This window comes from Mobula birostris, chromosome 16 (genome assembly GCF_030028105.1).
Source record: "Mobula birostris isolate sMobBir1 chromosome 16, sMobBir1.hap1, whole genome shotgun sequence".
In the NCBI taxonomy this organism is placed as follows: domain Eukaryota; kingdom Metazoa; phylum Chordata; class Chondrichthyes; order Myliobatiformes; family Myliobatidae; genus Mobula; species Mobula birostris.
The window spans coordinates 78805498-78820674 of NC_092385.1; the positions used below are offsets into that span (position 1 = coordinate 78805498).

A 15177-nucleotide genomic window follows, 5' to 3' on the forward strand; every position below is an offset into this window, starting at 1 on the left:
CCAAATGGCGTAATTCTGCTCCTATGTCTTGTGGTCTAATATTTTAATACCTAGTGGTCATAGGCAGCCAGCCCTCCTGTGGATATTGCATTACTGAGTACAGATCAAGTCCCTGTTTGGGCTCAAATACTTAATTGTGCACATCCACATAAACCATATTACTGAGGGAACTTAATACAAAAGTGGAAGCTGTCCTTCAGTTACATTGGGTGTTGGTAAGATCACACCTGGGTTTTGTGTACAATTTTGGTTTCTTTATTAAGAAAGTATGTAAATATGTTAACAGAAGTTCAAAGAAAGTTTATTAGACTAACAACAATCTACTGGAATATTGAATTGAACTGAATAGACTTTAATACTTACATCCTTCACATACATGAGGAATAAAAATCTTTACATTACATCTCCGTCTAAATATGCAATGTGCAATTTATAGTAGTTTGTAATAAGTAGCATGTATAACAGGACAGTCAATATAACATAGAAATACAATTGTATCAGCATGAATTAAGCAGTCTGATGACCTGGTGGAAGAAGCTGTCCCAGAGCTTTTACACTGTTGTACCGTTTCCCGGATGGTAGCAACTGGAACAGTTTGTGTTTGGGGTGACTCGGGTCCCCAATGATCCTTCGGGCCCTTTTAATACACCTGTCTTTGTAACTGTCCTGAATAGTGGGAAGTTCACATCTCCAGATGCGCTGGGCTGTCTGTACCACTCTCTGCAGAGTCCTGTAATTGTGGGAAGTACAGTTCCCATACCAGGCAGTGATGCAGCCAGTCAAGATGCTCTCAATTGCGTCCCTATAAAAAGTTCTTAGGATTTGGGGGCCCATACCAAACTTCTTCAACTGTCTGAGATGAAAGAGGCGCTGTTGTGCTTTTTCCAAACACACAGCTGATATGTACAGACCACATGAGATCCTCGGTGATGTGTATGCTGAAGAACTTAAAGCTGTTCACCCTCTCAACCCCAGATCCATTGATGTCAATAGTGTTAGCCTGTCTCCATTCCTCCTGTAGTCTACAACCAGCTCCTTTGTTTTCTCGACATTGAGGGAAAGGTTGTTTCTTGACACCACTGTGTCAGGGTGATGACTTCTTCTCTGTAGGCTGCCTCGTTATTATTTGAGATTAGGCCAATTCATGGAGTATTGTCAACAAATTTAATTAGCAGATTGGAGCTGAGGGTAGTGACACAGTCATGGGTATACAGGGACTAAAGGAGGGGGCTTAGGACACAGCCCTGAGGGGCACCTGTGTTGAGGGTTAGAGGGGTAGAGGTGAGGGAGCCCACTCTTACCACTTGCTGGTGATCTGACAGGAAGTCTAGGATTCAGCAGGGTGATGGCCAAGGTCTCTGAGCTTCTTGTTGAGCCTGGATGGAATTATGGCGTTGAATGCTGAACTGTAGTCCAGAGCAGCATTCTCACATAAGCATCAGCAGGTTTGGTTTTTTTTTGCGTGTCGCACCAGACAGTCAGCCATTCTTCTCTGGTGCGTGATGTCAGGATTGGTCTCCTTTCGGATTAACCGGGTCACGATATGAACATTCCTGACTCGACCCTTTGTTTTAAATGAGGCCAAATGGCTAGCTCGACGCTCAACCCAGCACGGATGGAAAGCATGCTTGGGGGGGTGGCCCGACTTGGATTCGAACTCGGGAGCCTTCGCTCCGGAGTCTGGCGCTGATGTCATTGCACCACCAGTCACCAGCAATCAGCAGGTCAAACAGCTTCTGTAGGAGGAAAGGAATTGCTGATGTTTCAGTATCTGCTGAAATTAGTGGATTGTCTTAGGAAGAAAGCTGGATAGGCTATGGTTATATCTGCTGGAGTTTTGAAGAGTGAGAGGAGAAAGGTTTAAAATCCCAAGGGTTCTTGACAAGGTGGATGTGGAGAAGATACTTCCTCTTGCGGAAGAATATAGGAGCAGGGTCACTATTTGAAAGTAAGGCTTAAGAATTACTTAAGAATTTTTCTCTCAGTGGGATATGAGTCTTTTGCAATCTCCAAGTGGAAACAGTATTTTAATTTTTAAGGCAGAAAGCCGGTAAACGAGGTGAAATGTCATGAGTGTTTAATTGAGGAGGCAATCAGATAGTCATAATTTTATTGAAAGGCAGAGGAAGTTTGAGGAGCCATATGACTTAACCCATGTGTTTATAAAAACAATTTGTTCTGAAGTCAACTACTAGCTTACAGAACATCTGTAAAGATGTATTGGGTCCTGCTGTGATAGGTCAACACATCCATTCAGGCAATGCATCAAAGAACTAACATCTCTGAAGCTCAACAAATCTGGATAAGCTATACAATAAGAGTTATTAACATGCTTGCTAAAGTTAATACTGAGTGTCATGCTTTCTGCTTGGAGAACAAACTATTGACTGTGTCTCAAATCTCTTCATGTTGTAGAGACTTCCTACAGAGGATATGGAGAGTCTGCAGAGGGATATAGATAGGACATAGATAGTTTCGTGATATCGCACCAGAGGAAATATTGTATCATTTCTTAATGGATGCATTACTAAATGACAATAAAAGAGGATTGCATGTCTTCATAATCTAGATGAGTGGGCCAAGGTCTGGCAGATGGAATACAACTTTGGTAAATGTGAGATCATCTGCTTTGGAAGGAATAATAGAAGAGCAGATTATTATTTAAATGGTGAAAGATTGCAGTATGCTGTTGTGCAGAGGGACTTGGGAGTGCTTGTTCACGAATCACAAAAGGTTGGCTTGCGGGTACAACAGGTTATTAAGAAGGAAAACAGAATGTTGGCCTTCATTGCTAGAGGGATTGAATTCAAGAGCAGGGAGGTCATGCTGCAACTATACAGGGTACTGGTGAGGCCGCACCTGGAGTACTATGTGCAGTTCTGGTCTCCATACTTGAGGAAGGATATACTGGCTTTGGAGGCAGTGCAGAGGAGGTTCACCAGGTTGATTCCAGGGGTGAAGGGGTTAACCTATGAGGAAAGATTGAGTTGCCTGGGACTATACTCTGGAGTTCAGAAGAATGAGAGGGAATCTTATAGAAACCTACAAAATTTTGAAAGGGATAGGTAAGATAGAAGTAGGAAAGTTGTTTCCATTGGTAGGTGAGGCTAGAACTAGGAGACATTGCCTCAAGATTCAGGGGAGAAGATTTAGGACGGAGATGAGGAGAAACTGTTTTTCCCAGAGAGTGGTGAATCTGTGGAATTCTCTGCCCAGGAAGCAGTTGAGGCTTCTTCACTAAATATATTTAAGATACAGTTAGATAGATTTTTTACATAGTAGGGGAATTAAGGATTATGGGGAAAAGGCAGGTAGATGGAGCTGAGTTTACGGACAGATCAGCCATGATCTTATAGAATGGCGGGGCAGGCTCGATGGGCTGACTGGCGTACTCCTGCTCCTATATTTTGTGTTCTTATGTTCCTGTTATAATGCACACTTGTCAATGAATTTTATTTTTAGGGGGTACCAGAAGGATTACAGATTTGATACAAGAGGAGGTAACAATATTTCGTGCTGGTTTGTTCATGACAACGGAAAAGGATTTATTGATGGAACTCCTGATGACTACATTGTCTCTTCATTATTTGGACCGCTTTATCCACTACCTGAGACAAAATGGTGAAAATCAATTCCTTTAATATCTGTGGCAATGACTTTAATGTTTAATTATTTTCTATGTATTAGTATATAGAGATTAAAAACTTATTTGTATGTTATTATCAAAAGAATTTTTTTCCTAAATCAGATTTACATTGTGCAAAGATTAAAAATGAGCACCAAAGTTAATTCAGTGAACAAAAATAAATAATTCTGGTGTCAGTTTCATCTACAGAAGCAACAGTACCTTCCAATAGTAATACCAGAAGTATTATAGGTTACCTTGCAGGACCAGCTAAGGAAAGACGAATTCTGACAAGTTTCCTGGTTTCACCAAGAATGTCAGAATGATTTTAATCTAGTGATACCTGAGACACTGAGGATGGCAGATGCCAGGAAGTAGAGTTCCAGTGTTGATAACAACTGTCGGGCAAAGTGGTCCAGATTAGATAATGTGCAGTACATTGTCATGAAGAAAGAACTGTCTCAAGGGAGAAGTGATATTGACTGTTGCTGGAACATGAATCTAAATTTGTCATGATGAAGTGTCTAAAAGAGTTGGTTTGTAATGTACCAACAGAAGATAGACCCAATAACATTTATTATGAGAGTTGGTTGAACTTAATTGATGATGGTTTTTAGTGTTCGACTAGGGTCCTGTATGGAAAACTGAATGAAGTGCTTGATTTATGTATCTTCTGTAGAGTCATAGAGCTTCACAGCACAGATACAGCCTCTTCAGTCCAATAAGACCATGCTGACTACTGTGCCCACACTGCTAGTACCAAATTCCTGTATACACCCCATAAACCTCGGAGCTCCACCCCACCTAACCAAGTGCTTCTTAAGTGATTACTTTGTACCTTCAAGCACTTCCTTTGACCACTCATTGCATGTACTCATCACTCTCTGTGTGAAAAAGTTTCCCCTCAGTTCCCTTTAAAACCTTTCATCTCTCACCATAAATCTATGCCCTCTAATTTTAGATTCCCCTGCCTGGGTAAAGGACCGTTACTGTCAAGATTATTGATGCCTCTCACACTTTTAAACATTTCCATAAGGTTATCTCTCTTTCTCCTATGTTCCATGGAATAAAGACCTAGGTTGGCCAACCTCTACCTATAACTCAGACCCTCAAGCATGATAACATCCTCTGCATGCTTTTCAGTTTAACCACACCTTTCCTGTAGCAGTGTGACCAAAACTATAAACAGCACTCCAACTGTGTCCATATCAGTGATTTATTCAACTGCAACGTAATATCCCTGACTGATACTAAACACACTTTTCACCACCTTGTCTACCTGTGATGCTGCTTTCAATGAGCTATGTACTTCTAGCCCCAAGTCCCATTATTTTATTACAGTACTTAGTGCCCAATCATTCATAGTACAAGTCCTACGCTGGTTTGACTTTCCAAAATTCATTACCTCATCTGTATTGAAATCCATTTGCCACTCTTCAACTTCCCTAAGACCCTCTTATTCAATAATAGATTTCTTAACTACCAACAACACCTCTTAATTTCATAGGATCTGCTGCAAAACCCGATCCATTCACAACCAGATCATTTATATAAATAACGAGTGGTGGATTAGTAATGTGCCACAGGGTTCCAAAACCACTCCCTGTGGCACACCACTGGTCACTGACTTCTGTTCCAAGAAACAGACTTCAACTACCACCCTCTACTTCCCACCTCTGAGTCAATTTTAAATCCACCTACTTAGCTCTCTCTGGATTCCACAGCACCCAATCTTCCAAACCAGCCTACCACACGCAATATTGTTGAAGGCCTCGCTAAGGTCAAAATAGACAACATCACTGCCCCACCCTTACCCACCATTTTGCTACTTCTTCAAAAAGCTCTAAAAAGCTGTTCAAGCATGATTTTCCATGCGCAAAGCCATACTGAATGCTCCCAATCATACTCTGTCTAACCTAATGCTGGTAGACCCTGTCCTTCAGAATTCCCTCCAGGAACTTCCCAGTACAGATATCAGGCTGACTAGCTCGTAGTTCCCTAGCTTGCCCTTGCTAACTTTTTTAAACAATAAAATAATATTAGCCACTTTCCTGTATCTGGGAACTTCACAACTAGCTAATAATAAAACCAATATTTCTGCAACAACCTCTATAATTTCCTCTCTTGCCTCTCACAAAGTCGTACATGTGCTCTGTCAGGCCCTGGAGATTCATCCACCTTAATTTACTGTAAGGCATTAAATACCTCTTCGTTGGTAATATGAATGTCCTCCAAAACATCTCACTTGTTACCCTAATCTCTCGAGAAACGCTGATTAACACTGAGAATTATTCATTAATCCCACTCATCTTCTGAAGCTGTAGACATAGACAGCCCTGTAGACCTCCATCCTCCTTTTAACTCTTAATATCGCCTAAACAGGATATGTAACTTGATTATGCTAATGAAATTACTATAAACATTTTTAAATAAAGAGTACAATTACTTGAAATATATTCCAGATATTATGTATTAATATGCATTTTATTTACATAAAATAAATTTTATTTCAAATTCATTTCAGTGCAAGATTTCAGTTATTGTTGTACCATTTTCCCTCTGGTTTCAGATTTTGTATCTGTAGACTTTTCCTGTGTGAAACACATTTTTGTCTGAGCAAATTTTAAGCTGTATATTGGCTTTAGTTTTCTAGTTTTGTTTTCTGTAGCGTGAGTTGACGCTTGATTTCATGGACTCATGTATCATTTGCTGGTTTGACTTCATTACTTCTACCTTCCATACATACCATATTTCTGTACCTCAGAAACCTCTTCCAGACTGATAATCTTCTGCGATATTTATATTCTTCTAATTTTGGCTTTCTCTAAAAATTGTCATAATTAATCACACCATTGCTGGGATCTGTTCTTTAACTCCTAAGGACTTTAGCTGGAATCTCTCCCTTCAAATTCCTGATGGAAATGTATATATAAAATTATAAGAAGTGTAGATAATCAGAGCCTGAGGCTGGAGCTGGATACCAAGGAAAGGAACTTGTAGAATATCTATGATATGGCTCTTTAAAAGCGACCTTGTTTCTCTAGTATCAAGCCCACTAGGGAAAATGCATTTCTGGATTGGGTGTTGTGTAATGAACCAAATTTGATTAGGGAGCTAAGGTAAAGGAACTTTTAGGAGGTAGTGATCATAATATAATAGATTTCACTCTTCAGTTTGAGAGGGAGAAGCTAAAATTGGGTGTATCAGTATTAAAGTGGAATAAATATAACTATAGATGTATGAGGGAGGAGCTGGCCGAAGTGGATTTGAATGGAGGATGGCAGAGCAGCAATGGCTGGAGTTTCTGGGAGTAATCGGAAGATATAGGATTGATTCATCCCAAAGAAGATGAAGCATTCTAGATGGAGGAGGAAGCAACCGTGGCTGATAAGAAACATTAAAAACAGCATAAAAGCAAAAGAGAGGACAGATAATATAGCAAAAATTAGTGGGAAGCTAAAGGATTGAGAAGCTTTTTAAAACCAACAGAAGGCAACTAAAAACAATGGGAGAAAAGATGAAATATGTATGTAATCTAGCCAATAATATAAAACAGGATACCAAATGTTTCTTCAGCTATATGAAGAATAAAAGAGAGAAGCTAATGGACATTGGCCACTGGAAAATGAGGTTGGAGAGGAAGCAGTAGGGAACAAAGAAATGGTAGAATAACTGCATATACATTTTGTAACAGTCTTCACTGTGGAAAACAAGAGCAGCATGCCAGAAATTTGAGAGATTCGCTATTACTAAGGAGAAGGTTCTAGGGAAGCTGAAAGGTCTGAAGGCAGATATGTCATCTAGACCAGATTGTCTACACCCCAGGGATTTGAAAGAGGTAGCTGAAGAAATTGTGGAAGCATTAGTAGTGATCTTTCAAGAAACACTAGATTCTAGAGGACTGGAGAATTGCAAATGTCTCTTCACTCTTTAAGGGGTGGGGGCAAAAAATAGGAAATTGTAGGCCAGTTGGCGCGACTTCAGTAGCTGGCAAGCTGTTAAAGTCCATTATTAGGGATAAGATTTTCAGATACTTGGAGGCACATAATAAAATAGGCCCAAATCAACATGGTTTCCTTAAGGGAAGATCTTTTCTGACAAACCTTTTGGAATTCTGTGAGATGGACTTCTGTGGTTCAGTACAGGCAAATTGATATGGGATTTTTAATTTGCTTGGCCCATTCTCTGGTATGCTTTACATTTGGAGCTCAATCTCAGAACAAAGGCTCATGCAAGGCCCTTCTCAACCATCTACTCTCAGTGATCATAGAGCTGCTCCCCAAATTTCAGTGTGGATTCTGTCTGTCTACAGGTACAGTGGACATGACCTTCAACACCAAAACTTATTTATGGAGCACCATTAATCATTATTCATGGAATTTTCAAACTCCACAAAAGCCTTTGCCTCTGTCATTTGAGAATGACTATGGAGCATTCTTTCCAAATTTGGTTGCCTGTGTAAGTTTGTTTCTGTCTTTCATCAATTTCAAGACATAGAAACCATGATCATAACCAAGATAAAATCTTATTGAAGGCTGGTGTAAAGCAAGGCCATGACACACAGGTGGATTGTGTTGACAAAACATCCACTGGAGAAGAGCAGAACCATAGGACAAATGGGAATATATTCAAACTCAGAGCCTCCTCTCCAGAATCAAATTAAAGCTAAAACCTGGAAATACTCTCAACAAATTGTTTTCATTTGTTCTTGGGATCAGTAAGAATTTCTTAACAGAAAGGATATTTTCTGTTGTGACTCCAGTAATCGTAATTATTCATCATTAAAAGCTGACTTATATAAATGCAAGTCTTTCATTTGCTTTCTATCCATTTTGTATTTACTTCTGTTTGTCTCATACAATAAAAATGTTGAGTTTACAGTGGTTCATTAATTATATCAGCTTTGCAGAAAATCAGAACCCTTGCCACCTAGATGTTAATTTATTACCATTACAATTTAAAACTCTGAGCCCTAGACCAGCAGTGAAGATTATTTTAACTGAATTGTGGGAAGTGTTAGAATGGCAATTCACTTACCGCCTTTCATTACCGTTGCATGTCCTCAATGGTCTGCAGTCCAAAACTTTGCTTTTTGATAGTGCTGCAGCTACGCGCCTGGCCGTAAACTGCTTTCACCGAACCGTAGTTCCTTAGCTAGTAATTAGAGAAACACTATGGTTCCGTCACTGGCCATTGATGACACTGAAGGAATCAGAATCAGGTTTATTATCATTGGCATGTGATGTGAAATTTGTTAACTTAGCAGCAGCAGCTCAATGCAATACATAATCTAGCAGAGAGAAAGAAAAATATAATAAATAAAATAAAAATAATAATAATAATAAATAAACAAGTAAATCAATTACATGTATTGAATAGATTAAAAAAAATGCAAAAACAGAAATACTGTATATTTTAACAAAGTGAGGTAGTGTCTAAAGATTCAACGTCCATTTAGGAATCAGATGGCAGAGGGGAAGAAGCTGTTCCTGAATCACTGAGTGTGTGTCTTCAGGCTTCTGTACTTCCTACCTGATAGTAACAGTGAGAAAAGTGCATGCCCTGGGTGCTGGAGGTCTTTAATAACAGATGCAGCCTTTCTGAGACACCGCTCCCTGAAGATGTCCTGGGTACTTTGTAGGCTAGTACCCAAGATGGAGCTGACTAGATTTACAACCCTCTGCAGCTTCTTTCAGTCCTGTGCAGTAGCCCCTCCATACCAGACAGTGATGCAGCCTGTCAGGATGCTTTCCACGGTACAACTATAGAAGTTAGAAGCATAGAAACATAGAAAACCTACAGCACAATACAGACCCTTCGGCCCACAAAGTTGTGCCGAACATGTCCCTACCTTAGAAATTACTAGGCTTAACCATAGCCCTGTATTTTTCTAAGCTCCACGTACCTATCCAAAAGTCTCTGAAAAGACCCTATCGTTTCCACCTCCACCACCGTTGCTGGCAGCCCATTCCATGCACTCACCACTCTCTGCGTAAAAATACTTACCTTTGACATCTCCTCTGTACCTACTCCCCAGCATCTTAAACCTGTGTCCTCTTGTGGCAACCATTTCAGTTTTTGAGTGTATTCGTTGACATGGCAAATCTCTTCAAACTCCTAATGAAGTATAGCCACTGTCTTGTCTTCTTTATAGCTACATCGATATGTTGGGACCAGGTTAGATCCTCAGAGATCTTGACACCCAGGAACTTGAAGCTGTTCACTCTCTCTACTTCTGATCCCTCTATGAGGATTGGTATGTGTTCCTTCGTCTTACCCTTCCTGAAATCCACAATCAGCTCTTTCGTCTTACTGACGTTGAGTGCCAGGTTGTTGCTGCGACACCACTCCACTAGTTGGCATATCTCACTCCTGTATACCCTCTCATCACCACCTGAGATTCTAGCAACTATGGTTATATCATCAGCAAATTTATGGATGGTATTTGAGCTATGCCTAGCCACACAGTCATGTGTATATAGAGAGAGAGCAGTAGGCTAAGCACACACCCCTGAGGTGCTCCAGTATTGATTGTCAGTGAGGAGGAGATGTTATCACTAATCCGTACAGACTGTGGTCTTCCGGTTAGGAATTCGAGGATCCAATTGCAAAGGGAGGTACAGAGGTCCAGTTTCTGCAACTTCTCAATCAGGATTGTGGGAATGATGGTATTAAATGCTGAACTATAGTCGAAGAACAGCATCCTGACGTAGGTGTTTGTGTTGTCCAGGTGGTCTAAAGCCACGTGGAGAGCCATTGAGATTGTGTCTGCTGTTGGCCTATTGTGGCAATAGACAAATTGCAATGGGTCCAGGTCCTTGCTGAGGCAGGAGTTCAGTCTAGTCATGAGGAACCTCTCAAAGCATTTCATCACTGTCGATGTGAGTGCTACTGGGCGATAGTCAGTACGGCAGCCCACATTATTCTTCTTAGGTACTAGTATAATTGTTGCCTTTTTGAAACAAGTGAGAACTTCCTCCCGTTGCAGTGAGAGGTTGAAAAATGTCCTTGAGAAATGACTAGAACAGATTTAACTGTAGTTTCAAATCTCGCCCACGAGGGGTGGCGCGGAACCACGCAGTTCCAACTCCGGCCACCGGCGGCGCGACGGAGCTGCAGTTCCAACTCCGGCCACCGGCGGCGCGACGGAGCTGCAGTTCCAACGCCGGCCACCGCGGCGCGTCAGAGCTGCAGTTCCAACGCCGGCCACCGACGGCGCGTCAGCGCTGCAGTTCCAACGCCGGCCACCGACGGCGCGACGGAGCTGCAGTTCCAACGCCGGCCACCGATGGCGCGTCAGAGCTGCAGTTCCAACGCCGGCCACCGACGGCGCGTCAGAGCTGCAGTTCCAACGCCGGCCACCGCGGCGCGTCAGAGCTGCAGTTCCAACGCCGGCCACCGGCGGCGCGACGGAGCTGCAGTTCCAACGCCGGCCACCGACGGCGCGTCAGAGCTGCAGTTCCAACGCCGGCCACCGCGGCGCGTCAGAGCTGCAGTTCCAAGGGTGGCCACTGGTGGCGCGTCAGAGCTGCAGTTCCAACGCCGGCCACCGACGGCGCGTCAGAGCTGCAGTTCCAACGCCGGCCACCGACGGCGCGTCAGAGCTGCAGTTCCAACGCCGGCCACCGAGGCGCGACGGAGCTGCAGTTCCAACGCCGGCCACCGACGGCGCGTCAGAGCTGCAGTTCCAAGGGTAGCCACTGGTGGCGCGCCAGGCCCGCCGTTCTGGTTGCTTGGCGATGGCAAAGCCGTGGCCGGCGTCCGGCCTGTTCCCGCCGACTTGTGGAAAGCCGAGTCGGAAGAGACATGAATAAAAACGCGTCCCTGGGACTGGGAAGTGCCGAGACTCCGCGGCTCCCTGTGCAGCCGTAGTACGGTATTCAGGATGGAGGGATACGTGGTGGTCAGGACGGTGGGGAGAGGCAGCTACGGAGAGGTGCAGTTGGTGAGGCACGGCAGGGACGTGAAGCAGGTACTGTAATGGGCGGCGGTGGTTGGCACAGGCCGGGCAGCGGCACCTTTCCCTGTTGCGGACAAAGGAGCAACCTCTGGGCAGGACGGCTCACCCCGGTCTGACTCCCAATCCGACTCCTAGACCCACTCCAGTCTGACTCTCAGCCACCTAAGCGCCATCAGACACTTTCCTCCGATTCCACCCTCACCACTCAATATCCCACTCCTCACTGTCCATCTCAGTCACATGATCGCTGATCGCTCTTCAGTTTATTTTCACTCTTACTCTTCACACGCGCACCTTCAAGCTTCAATCTGGCCTTCAGTCTTCAGTCTGGCCCTAAATCAATCAGTAGCCTGACATGGATCTTCAGTCTGGTCTCCATCATCTCCTAGTCTGACCCTCAATCCACAGCTTTGTCCATAGCCTGCAGCCTGAGGAACCTCAATCATCTTTTTATCCCCTGATCAAATACTCGTTCACACTTTAAATCCCAGTCCCAGCATTTGCTCTGTTAAACCACACACACAAAGTGCTAGAGGAGCTCAGCAGGCCAAGCAGCATCTATGGAAAAGAATAAACAGTCAACGTTTCTGGCCAAGACCCTTCCGCAGGACTGGGCGAAAAGTTGAGGAGTCAGGGTTAGAAGGAGGGGTGTGGGGTGGAAGAAACACAAGGTGATCAGTGAAAGCATGATAGGGGAAAGGGTGAAGTAAATAGCTGGGAAGTTGATTGGTGAAAGAGATACAGGGGTGGAGAAAGGGGAATCTGATAGGAAAGGGCAGAAGACCACGGAAGAAAGAAAAGGGGGGAGGAGCACCAGAGGGAGGTGATGGAGAGAAGGTGAGAGGGAAAAGGGGATGGGGAATGTTGACGTGGGGGGAGCATTACTGGAAGATCGAGAAATCGATGTTCATGCCATCAGGTTGGACGTTACCCAGACGGAATATAAAGTGTTGTTCCTCCGCCTTAGTGTGGCCTCATCTCAACAATAGAGGCCATGGATAGACAAATCATAATAGGAAAGGGAAGTGGAATTAAAATGGGTGGCCACTGGGAGATTGTGCTTTTTCTGGTAGGTGCTCAGCGAAGCAGTCTCCCCAATTACGTCGCGTCTCACTGATAGACAGGAGTCCACACTGGATGCAGTAAGTGACCCCAACAGACACACAGGTGAAGTGTCGCCTCATCTGGAAGGACTTTTTGGGGCCCTGAATGGTAAGGAGGGAGGAGGTCACACTCAGGATGGAGAAAGAACACCTTGTATTCCGTCTGGGTAGCCTCCATCCTGATGGCATGAACATCGATTTCTCAAAATTCCGGTAATGCCTCCCCTTCCCATCTCTCGCCTTATCTCCTTGCCTGCCCAGTGCCTCCCTCTGGTGATCCTGCCCCCTTTTCTTTCTTCCGTGGCCTTGTGTCCTCTCCTATTAGATTACCCTTTTTCCAGCCCTGAAGCTCTTTCACCAATCAACTTCCCAGCTCTTTCCTTCACCCCTCCCCTCTCTGTTTCGCCTATCACCTTGTGTTTCTCTCTCCCCTCACTTTTTAACTCTCCTCCTTATCTTTTTCTCTCCAGTTCTGCTGGAGGTTTTGGGCCAAAACATCAGCTGTTTCTCTTTTCCATAGATGCTGCCTGGCCTGCTGAGTTCCTCCAGGATTTTGTGTGTGTTGCTTGGATTTCCAGCATCTCAAATTTTCTCTTGTTTGTAATTTGCTCTATTATCTCTCCTATAAATTATATCTCATTTGTGGTCCTTCCATTTAATGTGCAAATCATGAATAAGGTGATCCACAGAATGATCAGACTGTGTACCACATAACTTTGTATCTTCTAAGTAAATTTTGAAGTGATATTCTTAACTCTGTCACCTTAGGTTAACTCATGTCAAACTGTACCTACTAACAGTTCTCCAAACTGTTGATGCAAAATAAATCTGCCTATCACTAATTCAAATAGTGATAGTGCTACTGAATTTACATTGACGTCGTCGTGGCTATCCCTCGAGGTCGAGGATGATGGTCTTTGTTCTGTTGATCTACTTATGGGCTCTCAAGTGGCTTATGAGTCCAATCTTGGTTTTGAAAGTTCTTCCGCATTCAGGACGGGTAGTTCCAGATGGCAGATCAGGCTTTGGTTGTTGCTGCCGCTCTTTCTATTTTCTTCTCTTTTCTTCTAATTCTACACATCTGTTGGCTTCAAAAGTTGCTGTTCCTTCTTGGATGATGGCTTGCCAGAGTTTCCTGTCCTTGGCATTGGTTTCCCAATTGTTGATGTCAATGTTACATTTCTTCATGTTGGCTTTTAAGACGTTTTTGAATCTCTTCTGTTGTCCGCCTCTTTTACGTTTGCCTTCTTTAAGCTGGAGGTAGAAGATTTGTTTTGGCAGACGTTTGTCTTTCATCTGAACAACATGACTGCTCCATCTTAGTTGGTTCTTGATGACGTAGGCTTCAGTGCTTGTTGTTTTTGCTTCATTTAGCACACTGAGATTGGTTCTTCTATCTTCCCAGCTGATATTTAAGATGTTTTGAAGACAGCGTTGATGGAACTTTTCAAGTGCCTTCAGATGTCATTGGTATGTTGTCCACTTCTGATGCTTACAGGAGTGTTGGGATTACCACTGCTTTGTACACTAACATTTTGGCGTCTGTTCGGATGTCACGACCATGAAACACAGTGATGCTGAAGATACACATTAGTTGTATTTTTTAAAGTTTTCTTGAATATTTGTGCACTATGATCTATAAGTCACATCTACATTCTGACATGACCTGAGTGGCATATGGGCTTCATAAGTTTCCTAGAAAATTCAAAGGCCATTTTACAGATGATGAACAGCTTTGTGCAGAAAGCAAACACTGAAACTGAAATTGCAGTTTTGTTTTCATGTATAGCTCTACACTTTCAAAAGTCAGCAATTTATTATGCATGATTAGAATTGCAATATAGATCAATGTTCCAGGTTATGCTTCATACTGTATTGTGATCTGCCAAGCCACATATGGCAGATCATAGTTTATTTTGTAGGTGGTAATTTAGAACTCCTTCAAGTTTGTTGTCATTGAAGAAATTTGAAAATTGGCATTAGGTCAAGTAACGTTTGAACATTATAAAACTTGAGACAGCTTTTAGTTGATTAGGAACAAAACCAGATCTCCTGTCTAAACTAGACTGTTGGCATGGTAGTTTAACTTCAGATTGAATCCTTGCATTTCTGCTCTTGTTGTTTCCAAAATTTAGTCCTGCTTTTATGATCATTTAAAGTAATTATAAGGAAAGAGAAAAACCTGGGAAAAAGAAACAGGAGACAGTGTAAACTCGAGATTCTGCAGATGTTGGAAGCACAGAGCAATACACACAAAATGCTGGAGGAACTCAACAGGTCAGGCAACATCTATGGAAATGAATAAACAGCTGATGTTTTGTCAGACTGTGTGTGTGTGTGTGTGTGGCCGGCCAATGGGAATAGTTTGCATGAATAAGGAAATCAAAATTGGATTAAAGGGAGTGTTGCACAATGTTTGGCTTTGTTGAGTTTGTTGTTCCTGATACATGGCTCATGAAATGGGAAGTTTTTCATTCCATTGCAGTGAC

The 15177-nt window shown here is 42.9% G+C and overlaps 2 protein-coding genes across 5 annotated transcripts in view; both read left to right on the forward strand.

Moving 5' to 3' along the window:
- LOC140211259 (inter-alpha-trypsin inhibitor heavy chain H3-like) overlaps positions 1-6143 on the forward strand; it is a 129121-nt gene extending 122978 nt beyond the window's left edge. For both annotated transcript variants that reach the window (XM_072280935.1, XM_072280936.1), the window contains one exon: positions 3463-6143. In XM_072280935.1, the coding sequence (XP_072137036.1) occupies positions 3463-3625 (163 nt within the window). In that variant the 3' untranslated portion in view covers positions 3626-6143. The remainder of the gene's footprint in view (positions 1-3462) is intronic.
- Positions 6144-11337: 5194 nt separating this feature from the next.
- nek4 (NIMA-related kinase 4) overlaps positions 11338-15177 on the forward strand; it is a 95001-nt gene continuing 91161 nt past the window's right edge. For all 3 annotated transcript variants that reach the window (XM_072280953.1, XM_072280954.1, XM_072280956.1), the window contains exon 1: positions 11338-11597. In XM_072280953.1, coding sequence (XP_072137054.1) covers positions 11511-11597 — 87 coding nt within the window. In that variant the 5' untranslated portion in view covers positions 11338-11510. The remainder of the gene's footprint in view (positions 11598-15177) is intronic.